Here is a 19,044-nt window from a genome sequence, read left to right as displayed (position 1 = left end):
TTTGTTAGGTAGTGTTATTTTCTAAAAATATATTTTATTATTTTTTGGAATGGACAAAAGCCTTATTAGCGACATTTGGCTAATCGAGCTATTGGCCTTAAGTATAGAGAGTGGGTGTAAGGTTTATTGGGGGTGAGTGGGGTGATGGGGGAAGTTGCCTAAGGGAGGGTGGTTAGGCCCTTGATTATCGTGGCGATTAGTAAAGGATTGTATGCTAATGTTTTACTAGCCACCACGGTAGGTAAGTGGGGTGGGTGTTCCATTTGTTTTGTGTATTAAATTATGTGATTCCTGTGTTGTACCTTGGTAGCCACAGGTATCAGATGGGTTAATATTATTTCCACCATAGGGTTCTGTAATAAATAGTACTGAAACCTATGATAGAAATATTATTAATGCGATCATGATTCGGTAATTAACTCATTATTAATGGTTATTACTGTAATGTTGATGAATTCCATCATAAAATTGCGGTAGTAAGACATGTTTTTGTGTGTGCGTTAAATCCATTTTAACAGAGGTTGATGTATCCGGGTCTATGTGTTTTATACAAGTAATACTGTACTCTTAGGGGGTTATTCATTAAACTGTGATAATGCCAATCGGAGAACTATCAAACGAAATGTACCATTGAAGCCAATGGGAGTTTCCGTGTGGTAGTGCCCTGACCAGCACTATGACAGTTTAATGAGTAACCCACTATGGGCCTCATTCAGAGAGGGTTGATAAAAATTATCGCCAGGGAATTTAAAATGCGTTTCTTTGGGCGTTGCTATCACGGTATTCAGAAAGTCTCGATTACCAGTGATGGCAAAACTCTCAAAATGGACGAGTTGCTGCCAGCGAGAGCATCGAGCCTCTGAAAAGGCCTGTACCGGCAATTAATTTCTGCTGCAGAGAGAGCGGCTCTGAGAGAGCTGCCTCTCCCAGCTGAAATGTCGCCCGAAAATTATTTAAATATACATTTTTCATAGTGTAGATGTGCAGGGGGTCTCTGGAGCTGAACCGCGTTGGTTTCAGGTCCAGCGACCCCCTGCTTCTCGAGATACAGGCACCATTATGGGGTGCCGGTATCTCCTATGCAAGGAAATGTCCCGGTCACGCGACGCGGGACATTTCAATGCAGAGGGTTACCGGCACCCCATAAAGGTGCCTGTATCTCGGGAAGCAGGGGGTCCTTGGACATAAAACCAACGTGGTTCAGCTCCGGAGACCCCCTGCACATATACACTATGAAAGAAATGTATATTAATAAATATTTTAAGAAACATCAATACACGCACCCCCCCCCCCCCCCTCCGCCCAAACACATACAGTACAGTAATGGGCAAAATAACTATTATCCAGATATGGATAATAGATTTGCCCATTATTAAACACTGCATTAGCTTACAAAAATAAAGTAAATAAATACAGTTATACTTACCACAACAGCAGGTCCCTCTGTCCTCTGTAGCAAGAAAGCATATACAGTACATAATAAAGACATTCTAATGGCCCCTAACCCCTTAATCACCTTAGCGGTTACTAACCGCTATAGTCATTAAGGGGTTAACCCACCCTGACCCGATACAAACCTAGGAGTCCTAAGCACCCACCCCTGACTGACTATACCCACCCTGTACCCATTGAGTAGTATAGTGGTACATCATACCCATATAATAATAATATGGACATGATAAGCCTCTATAGCACTCAATGGGCACCCTAATTACAATACATTAATACACAAGACACATAATAATAAAACATAACTAAACTCCAAAAAACCACACTTCAATAAAAATAAAAACAGTAGCCAGCTAATCCAATGAATACAAGCAATAACAACATCAACAATGAATTAATTAAACCATTAACCAATCAAACCAATTAATTCCTAAACCATCTCAAAATTAATAGTAACACTAACCAATCAAAACAATTAATTACTACAACATTAATGAATGTAAACATTAAAATACAAAGAAAGAAATTCTAACAATATCTGAAATAACCATAAAACGCATTAGCTAACATAATACAACATTAACTACAAACGAACACCAATCTCAAACCTTTTATTAGCATTAAGCATGAAAAAATAAACAATCACATCCAGATAATAAACTGAAATGAAAAAAAGCAACAGCAATACCAAGCAAGAAATGCCCCCCAAATTTTGTCATAATAATGTATTAATCTGTACCCTAAAGTGGTACAGATTAATATTTTATCAGTCAATGTGCCTCCCCCAAAAAATCAAAAAACACATCCAATGAATAAACCTGTAAAAAGAGACATTTACAAACATTCAATATATTACTTACCATTATAAGCGGTGGCCCTCCGACTCCCGGGGTAACAGGAAGCTCACGTACCTTGAAGCCCTCCAACAGCATCCGATGCCATCCGCCATGAAGATCTGGATCAGGTACCCAAATCTTCTTTTTTCTTTAATCACCTTCTATCTTCATCTGTAACCATTTCTTGATCTTCTTAATCTTCTATCTTCTTGTTGTAATCCAAAAAGCCCCATGGTAGATCCCAACCGATGTTGTCTCGTCGTCTTTTTGGGCTCAAATGAGGCATCACAGCTTAAATAGGGCTTGTGACGTCACATTTAGCCTCCAAATGGTTAACAGCCGCCTGATTGGCTGTTAAAACATTGTTTCGACTTTCATTTTTTTTTTTTTTTGACATGACGTCACTTAAAGGGAATGATGCCAGCCAATCAGAATAGCTGTGCTTCATTTGCTTTTAAGATGACGTCACGAAGCCGGCGTCACATGGTATTTCAGCCAATCAGATCGTGGGAACCAATTCCACACTCTGATTGGCTGAAATACCTTGTGACACCGGCCATCTTGGATTTAGTGACGTCATCTTAAAGGCAAATTAAGCACAGCCATTCTGATTGGCTGGCATCATTCCCTTTAACATGACGTCACTAAATCCAATATGGCCGGTGTCACAAGGTATTTCAGCCAATCAGAGTGTGGAATTGGTTCCCACGATCTGATTGGCTGAAATACCATGTGACGCCAGCTTTGTGACGTCATCTTAAAGGCAAATGAAGCACAGCCATTCTGATTGGCTGGCATCATCCCCTTTAAGTGACGTCATGTAAAAAAAAAAACATTAAAGTCGGAACATGGTTTGAACAGCCAATCAGGTGGCTGTTAACCATTTGGAGGCTAAATGTGATGTCACAAGCCCTATTTAAGGCTGTGACGCCTCATTTGAGCCCAAGAAGACGACGAGACAACATTGGTTGGGATCTACCATGAGGCTTTTTGGATTACAACAAGAAGATAGAAGATTAAGAAGATCAAGAAATGGTTACAGATGAAGATAGAAGAAGGTGATTAAAGAAAGAAAAAAGAAGATTTGGGTACCTGATCCGGATCTTCATGGCGGATGGCATCGGATGCTGTTGGAGGGCTTCAAGGTACGTGAGCTTCCCGTTACCCCGGGAGTCGGAGGGCCACCGCTTCTAATGGTAAGTAATATATTGAATGTTTGTAAATGTCTCTTTTTACAGGTTTATTCATTGGATGTGTTTTTTGATATCTTGGGGGATGCACATTGACTGATAATATATTAATCTGTACCACTTTAGGGTACAGATTAATACATTATTATGACAAAATTTGGGGGGCATTTCTCGCTTGGTATTGCTGTTGCTTTTTTTCATTTCAGTTTATTATGTGGATGTGATTGTTTGTTTTTTCATGCTTAATGCTAATAAAAGGTTTGCGATTGGTGTTCGTTTGTAGTTAATGTTGTATTATGTTAGCTAATGCGTTTTATGGTTATTTCAGATATTGTTAGAATTTCTTTGTATTTTAATGTTTACATTCATTAATGTTGTAGTAATTAATTGTTTTGATTGGTTAGTGTTACTATTCATTTTGAATTGGTTTAGGAATTAATTTGTTAATTATTGTGTGTCTTGTGTATTAATGTATTGTAATTAGGGTGCCCATTGAGTGCTATAGTGGCTTATCATGCCCATATTATTATTATATGGGTATGATGTACCACTATACTACTCAATGGGTACAGGGTGGGTATAGTCAGTCTGGGGTGGGTGCTTAGGCTTCACGGATGGGTGAAGGGGCTATTAGCCATAAGGATGGGTGTCTAGACCTTGCGGGTGGGTAACGGTTGGGTTAACCCCTTTATTACCTTGGCAGCCACTAAGGGCCAAATTCCCCCTTCACCCATCCTCACTAGCCACAGTAAGCCTGGCATGGGTGTTTAACCCCTTCATTGCCTTAGCGGTTAGCCGCTAAGGTAATGAAGTTGCTGTAAATGCATTTTTCCTGCATCGGATGCATGCCGGGGGGCTCCGGTGGTTGGTATTAATGGCTATCAGCTCCGAAGACCGTCGGCATCAATCCGAGGCAGGAAAAGGGCCTGATTTTTTCTAAGTCCTGACACATCGCAGCTCATCGAGGCATCTCCCCACCAATCTACCCAAATTTTGTGGTGTATTGGATTTGGGGAGAAGAACGCCTTTTAGGGCTACAATAGGCTGCGACAGCCAACTCGCGGGTATCTGAATCGCGCGAGTTTATGATCCTTCCGAAAATGGTCGATAAGCAGCTGATCGCCGCTCAATTGGCTATTTTCTTTGGCTCATAAAATTTTGCGTCGATACAGGCCGTTATCGAGCACTTATCGAGGCTTTCTGAATAAGAGTAGCCATTTTGGTCTATAAGTGCTCGATAAGGGCCTTATCGAGGCTTTCTGAATGAGGTCCTAAGTATTGTTTTGTGACTGAGAACATGCACATAAGAGTAAACCTCTAACAGGGTCATTTAAGGATTGTAGATCTGAAATAGTAGCCTATTTCCAATTTTCGGGGTGTGTATTTATCAACGTCTTCTGGCTGAAAAGCTTGGGAAAAACTGATGCAAAAAATGCACCAAATTTTAAAAATAATGAAGAGAAAGAATCCCTTTAAAAACAAAATGACCCTTAAAAAAAAAAAAAAAAAAAAAAAGGAGGGGCAGCAATGTTGCAGCCAAATTAGCCAAACAAAATATACTGCAAATAAAAAAATCTACTAATGTACTGTTTGCAAAATAAATGATTATATAAATCCTAGTTAAATATCGGTTTTGCTCGATTATAAGGCGACTTTTTTTTCTCAATAAATTTAAGCTGGAAAGTACATACTCGCTTTATAATCGGGCCCCACCCACTTTGTTGGCCAACCAGCAGTCGATGTATGCGGTAGGAGGGTAAAACAGAGGAAGCCCCACCTTGGGGGTCTGAAGCAGCCATGTTGCTTGTTGTGGGAAGCTCAAACTGGGAGAGACAGACAGAGACAAATTGAGAAATAGACACAGATTGTGTGTATATCTGTGTGTGTGTGAACTGTTTTCTTTACAGCTGCTTCTAAAATTAGAGGGTTGTCTTATTTTTGGGGTCACCCTATAATCGGGCAAATAGTCATTTTCTCCCAATAGGACTCAAAGTGCTTCACAATAACAGTATAGTGTGTGGTGCGCAGCACATAAAACTTTTTTCTTTTTGTACAGACACAGTCCCTGCCCAGATGAGCTTACAATGTCAGATTTTGGTGTTTGAGGCACAGGGAGATAAAGTGACTTGTCCAAGATCACGAGAAGCATACACCAGGAATCACGGATTCAAACTCTGTGTCATTGCTTATAGAGTTATTGTTTTGACTCAGTGAGCCACTCCTCCCTATGATCTTATGATCAAGGCCAGTGTTACATATGATGCATTCTTCTATTCCCACAGCTAATGAAAACATTTCCATAACTATAGGACAAAAATATTAGTGTTATCACACTGCTGCTCTAAAAGTAGTGAACAAATTCTGATAATCTTGTAGCTGAGTATGAAGCAGCTAATACTTAGGCCTGAACTCTATATGCTGTGAAGCTGCTTCTCCACGTCAGGGAAGTCTCTGAGTTACAATTAGTTCCAAGGGGCTCAGAGGGCCAGATCCACAAATGGGTGCTAAGTTTTAGCAAATCATTACTCCCATTCATAGGCTAAAGCTTAGCACCCTTATCTGGGTCTGGGCCATAGTCTTTCCTGATACAGAAGCAGCTTTACGGCATATTGTACAGGGCCCTGTGGAATGTGTGAATGAAAGTCTCCCACTGCAAAATTAGGGCACACTCAGAGAAAATAATGCACCGTAAGAAAAGGAATCTCGTTGAGGGAAAACAGGAAGTTTTTTACAGCTGTAAATCGGGTGTTTTTTTGGTGCAAAAATGTTGTCCTAACTCTACACCCGGGACACTTTGATACGTTATAACCCCTAACATGGCCGGTGCAAGGGCATTGGCACCCTGGGGCGCTCTCTCTCTCTCTCTCTCTCTCTCTCTTTTTTTTTTTTTTTTACCCAACAACACGGGTCAGGGTCAACCAAGTGGGCTTCACCTTTATTATAAGCCTGGTTAACCCCTTCACCGTCACAAATGTCATCTGGTGTGGCTTCCTATTGGCCCATGAGACAGGGGGCTTTAAACTGCAGACAACTGCAGGAGATACCGGCACCCCCTTCTCTGGTAAGTATATTTGATAGCAGGGGGTGCACGTAGCTGAAATTTAACAGGGTTTAGCTCCGGAGACCCTCTGCTTTAAACCTGTATTAAAAAAATTAGGAAGAAAAAAAGGCTTTGATTTCTCCTTTAATGCTAGAATCATGCTTGATGAGCACATTTCATCCAACACACTTGGTTGATCTAAAAACAGAGGCGGGAGGAGTGCAAACACAGAGGGGAGGTGGGGTGTAAAAAATTATGGTGGAGAATGCGGGCAGAACACTAAAAGGTCTGCGGGTTAAAGAACTTTAAAAAAAAAAAGGGGGGGTTTTCCTCTCCAAACAAGATGGAAGACATGGTGAGTGCGCTGGTACGCAATGTCGCTGCCCAGAAAGACGCGAATGAAACCCTGCAACAGCTGTTCATAGCCCAGCAAGAGACTAATGCAAACCAGCAACAGACGAATGCAGCCCTGCAAGAGGCGAATGCAGCTCTGCAAAACGCAAATGCAAATCAGCAAGAGACAAACCGCTTGCTGAGAGAGGAGCAACAATGGTTCGCCCAGGACTTACAGCAGGAACTCGAGATCCTGAGAGGGACTATCATTATGACTCCACTGGCAGAGGCAGCCCCAGTCCCGAAAATGATCAGGGCAAGCCACTACCTTCAGAAGATGGGGCCCTCGGATGATGTTGAAACCGATCTTCTCACTTTTGAACGCACGGCACAGAGAGAGGGTTGGCCAGAAGCTGAGTGGGCCAGTCTAATCGCACCCTTCTTAAGCGGCGAACCCCAGAAGGCTTACTTTGATCTAGAGCCAGCCGAACCTAACGTCTATGCAAAATTGAAGTTCGAGATTCTCGCCCGCCGTTCGCGCCCAAAGGTTCCACGCATGGTCCTTCACGTTGGGTAAAGCCACCCGATCCCAGATGTATGACCTCATCCACCTCGTTCGGAAGTGGCTGCAACCCGAGATCAACTCAGCAAGCCACATCGTGGAACGGTTGGTCATGGACCAGTTCTTGAGGAAACTTCCCTCTGCCCTACGCCATTGGGTCAGTCAGAGTGACCCCCACAATGCAGACGAGCTGGTGGCCCTCGTAGAAAGGTACAATGCAGCAGAAGAGCATCCCCACTACCCAAGGTTCCAGGACTCTTCCAGAGACGGTAAAAGGTACCAGGGTTAAGGGGGGCTGAAGAGTGACGACCGCCTTCACACAGCAACAGCAACAGTGACTCGCATACTAAGGGCAACAGTCAACGTGGGGAGCCGAAAAAGGGCTCTAAGTTGGACACAGACTATGTACCTAAATGTGTAAATTGTTATGAGAGGGGCCACACCGCGAAAGTCTTCCCATTAAATACTGAACCAATGCAATGCAACAGCGTTGAACCTTATTCGTTGTGGTCTCAATGTATGGGCCCTAGCCCAGAGGATCCCTTGAATAACCATCTCTGGGCATTTGTAAAGGTAAATGGTAAGAGGGTTCGGGCACTACTTGACTCTGGGAGTATGGTTACCCTAGAGTCCGAATACCTGTTGCCCATTGGGAAAAAACAGGTAAACAGTTCACAAAGAGTGGCAATTTGTTGTATACATGGGGATAATCACGAATATTCCACTGTTGAAGTTCTTATTGAAACAGAGTTTGGTTCTTTAGATTTCAAAGTGGGTATAATACCCAAATTGGCACATGATGTGTTAATAGGGACCGACTTTCCCCATTTTCTAAAAATGTGGTCCTCCTCCCAGAATAGCGCCCAGAGTTCAATAGCGGACCATAAAGAAGTAATAAGTAGAAAAATAAGGCAGTGCAATGCGCAAAGTAACAGAAGGAGGCTCACGGTTTTAAGCAACAAAAAATAGATTTATTACATAAAAACTGGACAAAAGGGTCCCCCCTAGGCCACAGCAGGGGTCCACCAACTAGTTTCAGGCAAAAAATGCCCTTTACACAACCATAAAGAAGTAATAGAAGAAACAGATCCTTTCCCTTTTTCAGAAATGGAGGTTGACAAGGGCCCAAATAAAAAGGGGAAAGAGGAAGAGTGCTGTAAAATCCCCTTTCCCATGGCCACCTTGGTAGGTAATACCCCAAATCAAGATGTTGAACAGGCGCTTACCACCCCAGAATAGGATAAGACCTTCGCTGACCTAGAGGTCAGTCCTGGGAGTTTTAAGAAGGCCCAGTGGGAAGACCCCACATTAGCGGAAGCAAGGGGGAATATACAGGACCAGAATAGTACTCCGGGCAAACCAGATAGGTCACTTGCCTACCCCTACTTTGAGGTAGAGAATGACCTAGTATATCGGGTTGATAAAAGAAAATCAATTATAACTAAACAATTGTTGGTACCACGGACATTCCGTAATGTAGTATTACACCTCGCACATAGTCACCCATTGGGGGGACACCTAGGGGTGGAAAAGACAAAAGAAAAGTTTCTCCGAAGCTTCTATTGGCCTGTGGTTCTTACAGAAATGACAAATTATTGCTCCTCATGCCCAGAATGTCAGATCACCGCCCCGTTCAAAGCGTATCGTAGCCCATTGGTACCCCTTCCCATAATAGATGTACCATTTGACCGGATTGCTATGGATCTAGTAGGACCCCTAATAAAAGTCTGCTAGGGGACATCAGCATATATTGGTAATATTAGATTATGCCACCCGATATCCGGAGGCAGTTCCCCTACGTAGCACCTCTGCTAAAAACATAGCAAAAGAGTTAATAGTTCTGTTTACCAGGGTCGGAATTCCTAAAGAGATCTTATCTGACCAGGGAACACCATTAATGTCCCAAGTAACAAAAGAGTTATGTAAACTCCTAAAAATCAAGCATCTCAGAACCTCAGTCTATCATCCACAAACAGATGGTTTAGTGGAACGGTTCAATAAAACCTTAAAGAGCATGTTACGCCGGGCGGTCGATAACGATGGGAAAAACTGGGATTGTTTGTTACCATACCTGTTATTTGCCATTAGGGAGGTTCCCCAATCATCCACAGGCTTCTCCCCGTTTGATCTATTGTATGGCCGACACCCAAGGGGCTTACTGGATATAGCCAAAGAGACTTGGGAACACGCGGTTACCCCATACAGAAGTGTAATAGAGCATGTTGCCCAGATGCAGGACCGCATAGCTGCAGTCCTACCTATAGTGAGGGAACACATGGAAAAAGCTCAAGAGGCCAAAAGGAATACGTATAATAAGGGTGCTAGGGTCAGAATTTTTTTCCCAGGCGATAGGGTACTAGTTCTGGTTTCCACCATAGAGAGTAAATTCCTTGCTAAGTGGCATGGGCCATATGAGGTCTTGGAAAGAGTGGGAGAAGTAAATTACAAGGTGAGACAGCCAGGTAGGAGGAAACCTGAGGAAATTTACCATATAAACCTACTTAAGCCCTGGAAAGATAGAGAGGTATTGTTAAAGCTAGTAGGCCCTGGTCCATCAGAGAATCGAGAAACTGACCCAGAGGATAGCATAGCTGAAACCCTGTCCGTTCATCAGAAACGAGAGGACCAGAATTTAGTGAGAAGAAACAAATAAGTCTTCTCTACACAGCCCAGGTACAACTAGTGTAATTGAACATGACCTAGTCTCTGAACCAGGGATCCGAGTTAACCTTAAACCGTACCGAATCCCAGAGTCCAAAAGAGAGGCTATAAGTTTAGAGGTTAAAAAAAAGGCTAAAACTAGGCGTAATTGAGGAATCCCAAAGTGGGTGGAACAGCCCTATAGTTTTAGTCCCAAAACCAGACGGTACAGCAAGGTTTTGCAATGACTACCATAAACTAAACGCTGTGTCAAAATTTGATACTTATCCTATGCCCAGGGTAGATGAACTTGTAGAGAGACTGGGCAAAGCCCGATATCTCACAACCCTAGACCTAACAAAAGGGTACTGGCAGGTTCCCCTCACAGAAAGGGCAAAAGAAAAGACAGCCTTCACAACCCCAGACGGCCTCTTTCAGTATAGGGTGCTGCCTTTTGGCTTACATGGAGCTCCCGCCACATTCCAAAGAATGATGGATAAAATTTTAAAACCACATGCTCGGTATGCTGCCGCCTACCTGGATGATGTGGTAATCCATAGTGAAGATTGGCAATCCCACCTTCCAAAAGGTCCAAGCTGTGCTTGACGCAGTTCGGTCTGCTGGACTAACTGCTAACCCCGCTAAATGCACTATTGGTCTGGAGGAGGCCAAGTATCTGGGGTATTCTATTGACAGAGGTTTACTCACACCCCAAACACTCAAAGTAGAGGCGATACAAAATTGGCCAAGGCCAGTTACAAGAAAACAAGTAAGGACCTTTTTGGGATTAATTGGTTGCTATAGAAGGTTTATTCCCAATTTTGCAACTAAGGCAACCCCACTAACTGACCTCACAAAAGCAAGAGGGCCCCTAATGGTAAAGTGGTCCCCCGAAACCGAACAGGCCTTTAGAAGCCTGAAAGAAGCTGTCTGTGCCCAACCAGTGTTGGTCACACCTACTTCTCTAAAGAGTTTTTAGTCCAAACCGACGCATCTGAGGTAGGGCTGGGGGCTGTACTCTCCCAGGAGTCTCAAGGTGAGGAGCACCCCATCCTTTATTTAAGTAGGAAACTAAATCCCCAGGAGAAAAATTACTCCATAGTCGAGAAAGAATGTCTTGCAATAAAGTGGGCTGTAGAGACGCTCAAATACTATCTGTTGGGGAGAAAATTCCGGTTGGTCACAGATCATGCACCCCTCACCTGGATGTGTCAAAACAGAGAGAAGAATGCTAGATTGACCAGGTGGTTCCTAAGCCTACAACCCTTTACATTTTCTGTGGAACACAGGTCAGGGCACAAACATGGCAATGCTGACGGGTTGTCAAGGATGCACTCCCCAATATCCATGGTCGCTCAACCCTCGAGGTCTGAGATGGGGGGGGAGGATATGTGACAGAAACCAGGGTATGGTGATAAATTCCATATATAGGGTTCCCAGGATACTGAACAGTTTCTATCCTGTTTAGGCTGGAAAGTGCAGCCTCAGAATGCATGCACTCCATCCCACATTTTGGCAAGTGCTGGAACTGCTTTCACAACCCTGGCAAAATGTGTACGTGGTTGGAGTTTAAATTCCCACGCCACTGGCTGGAGGGCAAGCGGTGGGAAGGCCTGTCCCGAAGTTTATAAGATAGCTTGTCGCCCTCCCAGAACTCGCTCTCCTGTTGTTCTTTCTTGGGTGTTCCATATGTTCCCAAGTGATTCCAGAAGTCCAATTTGCCATAAGGGCAAGAACGGGTCGGACCGGGCCCAGAGATTCCTTGCTGCGATTGCAAGGAGGAAGGCTGCAGGACTTTTAAACCGGAATATTTTCTAAGTCCCCACTTCAGCACTGGACTATTTTAAAGACTTTATTTCAACTAAGAAAGTCAGTTTGTCAACCCCAGACCCCAAGTGTATCTTTTTCTGCCTCTTGTAATTCAATGTGTGTTTGCCTGTTTCTATGGAATAAATTACAATTTATTTTACTTATTGGCTTTGCTCAATGATATGATCCCGGTATAAAGGTGTATTTTGCCTGGTCTCCCGTGACAAAGTCACAGCCTCCTATTGGCCTGCAGGGCCCAGGAGCTTTCAAAAGCAGCCATATAGTGAACCCTGGAGTGGCTACCGGCACCCATTACAGAGGTAAGTGTCTCCGGAAGCAGGGGGTCCCCGGAGTTGAAATTAATGGAACATATTACAGGACTACATTGCCCACAATGCTGTGCAAGAACTGAATTAAATAACCCGGAGCAAGCGATCGATTACAGAAGAACGGTTCGATCTGCAGCTTAGCTAAATCACTCGTCAGCGTGCAGATTGTATTGATGCACATATTGAATGGGGAAAAATATACATAAAAAAAAAAAAAAAGACAGCTTGAACTGCAGCTTTAAAAGCAGTAAGAAAGAAAGAGGTATTCAATACCTCCTGACTTTTAGGGGGGGGAGCAGATGCTCACTCTGTTACCTGGGCTTTTACAGTTCAGAATAGGTTTCCAACCAACTCAGATAGGAATGGGTACCGGCATTTGACCTGCCTTAATTAGTACTGCATACATAAAAGTTGCGTAGTAAATTGCACTGTTGCTGTAGAGTAGTTATTGACTTGACCAACTTTTGCAGAGAGTCTTATTAGACGGCATTGTTGGACCCCATACTGTACCAAGCAGAGCTCTCACTCCCTTATTTATTCTAGACATGAAACATATTAGGCAGAAGGTCTCTTGACTACTGTTTCAAAATAAAAAGGAACAAACCAGCTACCTTAAACCATACTCATGATCTCTAAAGACATCATTTATTAACAAAGATTAAAAAGTCTTCATCAACTTCATCCACAACAATACCCCATCAAACCCTGTATACAGAGGTGCATTTCCCATTAGGCCCAACAGGCTCGGGCCTAAGTCGGCCGCAACAGTTACGTTCCGTGGGGCAGCGGATTTTCAAATCCACCACTGCCTGTATATCAACGTCATAGCTACATAATGACAATATCACTGTTGACTGCTGTGTGTAGCATTCACTCACATCGACTACTAATATGATAGTTCCCGAGTACCTAAAGTTGGTAACGAGAGATTAAGATTAAGTGTGTACAACATGCTTCAAATAATGCTAATTCAAAGCACGGTTGGCATATCACATTTTGGGAAACTGCAGGGAGTTCCATCTACTCTACACAAACAACTTACAGGTGGGGGGCACAGGCAGCTTTGGGTTTTCAGATCACAAAATGACACATCACTCAACAGATCCCAAGTAATACATAACTGAATTTAAAAGGATGTGAGAAGAGTGATGGCACAGACCAGGGCGGCTGGCCCGGCGGCAGCAATTTGTCAGGGGCCGCCAGTAGTGGTGAGCACTGCATCGGGTTACATCCCCTGTGTGACGATATATTGATGGATATGCCTGTAGTCTCACCAGTGGCACATGAAGCAGTAGCACATGAAAACAACAAAATATTTCAAATTAAATTCTAATCTTACGTTGGACAGTACTCCAAGAGATGCTGTAACGTAGGGAGATCTCCTTTGGCCGCGGCATAGTGAACAGGGAGTGCTCCTGTATCTGTCGTAACCATTGCATCATTGGTTCCGAAGCGTAATAACCAACCAGTTATTTCATGGTGGCCAAACCTGGCTGCTAAATGCAGAATTGTGGCACCAGAATTGTCCTTATCCTGCAAAACAGAACAAAAGGGGAAATATTGCAGAGCTGTTTATATGTATATCTTTATTTCTATAGCGCCCACAGCTGTACAATAGAGACAATACAGTACAGGGAATTATAATACAATAAGTGTAACAAATAAGATCAGACAATAGGAAAGGAAATCCCTGCCCTGGAGAGCTTACAATCTAAGAGGCATATTGGGAGACTTAAAGAGACAGCAGGTGAGGGAATAAGTGCAGTAGATGGCAGTCATTGGTAGGAGCGAGTGTCGGTGTGGGACAGTAGCACTGAGTCTAGGCTATTGAACCACTTCATTTAAGATGTGAGTTGTAAGGTAAGACAACACTGATCTTGTGACACCAGAGGTCACAACAGTCCCTTTAATACACACTCATGGTCAAAAATAGAGGGAATTAAGTAATTGGATACAAATATCCCTAGAAATTGGCTAATTAAACTAGTTGTTCCATATACCACATAGGGAGCATGGAAGCAGAGCGTACTAACAATATAAAAACAAAAATAATAAACTTTAACAGTGTATAGACAATACGCCGAAACAAACCGTGAACATATTATGCACTTGTGAAATATATAAAATTGGAATAAAATCCTCAAAGCAAGGGACTAGTCTCCGGAAGAAAGAATATAAGGATCAACAAGGTAAGTAACCTGATTATGTAGTAGTGGGCACAAACACCTACAAATATAAACTACTTAGCTATAATAGCCAGGTGTATTATAGCTAAATAGTTTATATTTGTAGGTGTTTGTACCCACTAATAAATAATCAGATTGCTTACCTTGTTGATCCTGATATTATTTCTTCCGGAGACTAGTTATTATTTTTGTTTTTTAATTGTTAGTACGCTCTGCTTCCATGCTCCCTATGTGGTATATGGAGCAGCTAGTTTAATTAGCCAATTTCTAGGGATATTTGTATCCAAGTACTTTATTCCCTCTATTTTTGACCATGAGTGCATATTAAAGGGACAGTTGTGACCTCAGGTGTCACAAGATCTGTGTTGTCTAACTGTATTCTTCCCTATGCACCTGGTCATTTTATCAATTGCAGGTATTTGGCATGAGCGGTGTGAAACCAAGTAATAGAGTTTTAAGATTAGCCTTAAAGGTGGGGAGAGAAGGTGATTGGCATATACCGAGTGAGAGGGAGTTCCATGGGTAAGGGGCAGTGAGGGAAACAGGTTTAAGGCAAGAGAGAGCAGTAGAGGTGAAAGGGGTAGAAAGGAGACAGTTATGAGTAGAACGCAGGAGATGAGCAGGGGCATAATGAGAGATCAAATCTGAAGCTAATATGTAGGGAGGAGTAGATGAGGGAAGAGCCTTGGAGTTTGATGGTAAGCCAGGAGAGGGATTTAAGCAGGAGATGAGCAGAGACTGGTTTGGGAGAATGTGAAATTATTCTAGCAGCAGAATTTTAGATAGATTGCAAGGGAGAAAGTTGCCAGGCAGGGAGGCCTGTTAGCAGTATGTTACAATAAACCAGACGGGAGAGGTTAAGGGCATGCATTAGAGTTTTAGCAGAGCAGATCTTGGTAATATTACGGAGGAAGAAGCAACACATTTTAGAGTTGTGTGAAACTGTTTATATATATTTAAAAGTAACCCTTGTCTACCAGAGGGGCCAGCAACACATTGCATCAAAGTATCACAATGCAATATGTGCTTAGGTGTGTAGTCGTAGGCTAGCAATATAATTGAAGCGATATGTGCTTGACTTTTTACATTTGAACTAAGAATTCCACAAGTTGTTAGTTTCCTGACAAACATCATATAGGCCCATTGAAATCTCTAACCACCTTGAAGAACGGAAATTTCCAGGACTATTATAATTGCAGCACACAATAGACCATTTCAATGATAAGTACATAATTCAGAGCCCAAATGCATTTCATAGCCTCAGACATGTTTGGAATATGGCCTTGTGTCTCATTAAGCCCCTTAGCTTTAGCCATGTGCTAGAGATGTCTAATGCTCAGTCCAGAGGGGATTATTATTGAGAGAGGGAGAGAGAGAGAGACGAAAGACAGAGAGAGAGACAGGGGAAGAGAGAGACAGGGGAAGAGAGAGACCGGGGAAGAGAGAGACCGGGGAAGAGAGAGACAGGGGAAGAGAGAGACAGGGGAAGAGAGAGAGAGAGAGAGACAGGGGAAAACGAGGGAGAGGAGAGAAGAGGATGGACACTTTTCTTGTATACAACTAGACAGTTTATTCAACTAAATAAACTATAATTTCTGATTACAAACCATAACCATTCTTTATACTGTAGGTAGTAGTGAGATTTGAGTTCAGTTGTTTGTTCAGCAAAAGCTTTCTTTAGCTTGAATTTGGTGGGTGGTATTAAATGGGTAGCATAAACAAATATTTATTTTTGTTTCTGCAGGGTACATAACACAGAGAATATGGGCTGATACACAGCTATAGGTTTTGCATTTCCTTGCAGAGCATTGTTCCATGGAAAGAGAAAGAGAAGTGTCATTTCTGTTCTACACCCAAGGAAATCCACTAAATGTTTCTGTATCTGAAACACCTTTTTGGTTGTTGGAAGATTTATAGTGTGAATATTACCCAGGATCCTAATATCTGCAATGCTTTCAAAAATCTAACTGAAAGTCTATGACGTTTAGGTAAGTAACTAATTTACATGAACACTTTTCAGGTGCTAGTTCCCTTCAGTCATCATAACAATGATAATAATTGAGTTGTTTCCCCCTCCTTTTATTGTGCTGACAGTGTATACAGCTCTGAACATAACATTTATGCAGGCACAAATCCCTGCCCAGGTGACCTTAACAATCTATTTTTGGATAGGCAAAGGGAGATAAAGTGACTTGCCCAAGGTCACAAAGAGCTGACCCTGGGTTTGAACCATGCTCTCCTGCTTTAAACTCAGGGTCCTTGTTACCAGTCAGTGACTTTACTTAGGCCTCGGGCATGGTGCCTCGGGCCGCGCTGAGCCGTGCTCCTGCTCTGCCTCGCCTGCTCAATCTGGTGCTTTTTTGAGTCCTGGCAGGCGAGGCAGTGAGCGCGCTGTGGGGGCGGGGCGAAGGCGTGGCGGAGGAGGGATGGAGGCGGAGCGGAGGCGTGCCGGGAGGCGGGGCTAGTCCCTCGCTCCCATTGGATGTTTGCGGTCACGTGACCGCTCCTCCGCTCCCCTCAACGCGAAAATTTAAACCTGCCTGTCTCCTCAAATTTTCTGAGCCTCCGCACGCATGCGGAAGTGGTTCCTAAATCCGCGCTGATTACAGATGCAGGGGGTAAGTGCATCTGCTCAGCGCAACTCAGCGTGGCTCAGCGGGGTCTGCCATACCATGTCCCAGGCCTTAAGGCTCGTCCAGGCTGAGAGTGAGCATGCATGCGTGCTCTCGCTCAGCGGGATCAAACACATTGCGACAATGTGTTTGACCAGCGTGCGCGCGCACATGCCCGTGAGCGCTCCGTGCTCAGCTGCTTGGCGCGACAAATTCTTTTGAATTTGTCGCTCTTGCCCTGGTTACGAGCGCGGTTCAGCCAGTGAGGGTGAACCGCTCACGTGATGTCACGGGCACGCCCCCCCCTGCGCGTGCAACTACGCTGGACACAAATCGCCCCTGCTCTCAAGGCAGGGTGCTTGAGCGAGAGCCTGGCCGCGGCATTACTGTGCCACTCCTTCAGCCTGCACAAATTTGCGTAAACTGTTGCTGGCCCACAGCAGCTAAAGGGTTAAACTGTTAACTAGCACTTAATATAGAACTATTTAATGCCAGTGCAATATTTACTAGGTTAAAATTTTGTAATTGATGCTGCAAAAGATAGATTAGTTCAGAATAAAAATATAAAATAATTTTTGAAAATGCATCCTGCAATTGTTCATGAACATTATAACCGCAGGTTAATGGGCTTTACTGCCTTCAACGTCCCTTAGGCCTGGGACCCGCTGCGCTCGTTGGCGCGGGCGGCAATGTAGCGAGTTCCCCACCAGCAGGGGAATCCTCGCGAGCCGGTCCCGGTCCCCCCTGGCGGCACAGCTGACTACACGCTGTGGCGCGTCAGCCACTAGGAGACTCAAGAGAATGGTGTTTCCTAGCTTCGACGCGTCACGTGGTGTGGCTGTGAGCCAATGGGGAGGGGAGGCTGCGGGAGGAGGAGAGGCTTCGGGGAGCGGGGAGGAGTGTGGAGTGAAAGCAGCGTGAGTGCCTGTCTGTGTGTGTGTCTGAGTGCGTGCGTGCCTGTCTGTGTGTGTGTGTGTATGTGTGTGCCTGAGTGCGTGCCTGTCTGTGTGTGTGTGTGTGTGTATGTGTGTGTATGAGTGCGTGAGTGCCTGTCTGTGTGTGTGTGTGTGTGTGTATGTATGTATGTATGAGTGCCTGCGTGTGTGTTTTTTTTACTTACCTGCAGCCCGTGGAGGGAGGGGGGGGGGAAGAGTAGCGGGTCCCTCCGCTCAAGCCACGCCCCCCCTCCCTGTCAATCCTCCCACTCCCGCCCACCTCCCGCTCCGGCCCCCCACGTCATGGCCGCGCCCCCTCACGTCATGGCCGCACCCCCCCCCAACCCGTTTGGCCACGCCCCCCCGCTACTACTGAAGTTTCCTGTAGACCGCAGATCGCGGTACAGCGAGTTGCACGCGCCGCCGGCAAGCAAGCCAGCCGTGCGGACGCGTGCAACGGGACCTTAGCCTTATGCTGCTTCCTCTTCAAGTTCATGCTTTGACAAGGAAGAAACCAGCGAGTCCCTGGCAAAAATAAAAACAAGAGAAGATTTTCAAGGTTTCAAAAAAATGCTTTTACAATTCTCATATTTGTCTGATTACAAAAGCCATCAAGATTGAACTATTGTTTATTCGCTCAAAAAAAGGTTGGACATCTTTTTAGAAAGGTATACAGGGATATACCAAATAAGTATACATGGGAAGGATGTTGATCCAGGGAGTAATCTGATTGCCAATTCTTGGAGTCAGGAAGGAATTTATTTTTCCCCTTATGAGATATCATTGGATGATATGTCACTGGGGTTTTTTGTTTGCCTTCCTCTGGATCAATGAGTAAGTATAGATATACTTTATCCTATATGTCGTCTAAATTTAGCATAGGATGAACTTGATGAACGCATGCCTTTTTTCAACCTCATCTACTGTGTAACTATGTAACTTTGTAACTATGTAACCTTAGTTCTACATGGAACTGCAGCATTAAAGCAGCAATTCCCTCAAAAAAACTAAAATAAAGTAATAACATAACTTAATAGCCCTGTTGTGCTGATCTATCTCTAACTTTTCATTGTGTCAAAATCCTGTATATGATTTCACTGGCACCAGCTGCTACCAGGACCGC

General features: G+C 43.9%; 1 protein-coding gene across 1 annotated transcript in view; it reads right to left on the bottom strand.

Annotated features, from left to right (window-relative positions):
* Positions 1–19,044, bottom strand: part of ESPN (espin) — a 200,939-nt gene that overhangs the window by 165,822 nt on the left and 16,073 nt on the right. Inside the window, exon 2 of the mRNA XM_075604978.1 lies at positions 13,528–13,721. Within this exon, the coding sequence (XP_075461093.1) occupies positions 13,528–13,721 (194 nt within the window). The remainder of the gene's footprint in view (positions 1–13,527; positions 13,722–19,044) is intronic.

This window comes from Ascaphus truei, chromosome 6, assembly GCF_040206685.1.
Source record: "Ascaphus truei isolate aAscTru1 chromosome 6, aAscTru1.hap1, whole genome shotgun sequence".
Taxonomy (NCBI): domain Eukaryota; kingdom Metazoa; phylum Chordata; class Amphibia; order Anura; family Ascaphidae; genus Ascaphus; species Ascaphus truei.
The sequence above is the reverse complement of the archived record's forward strand: the minus strand, read 5'-3'. Positions and strand labels throughout refer to the sequence as shown.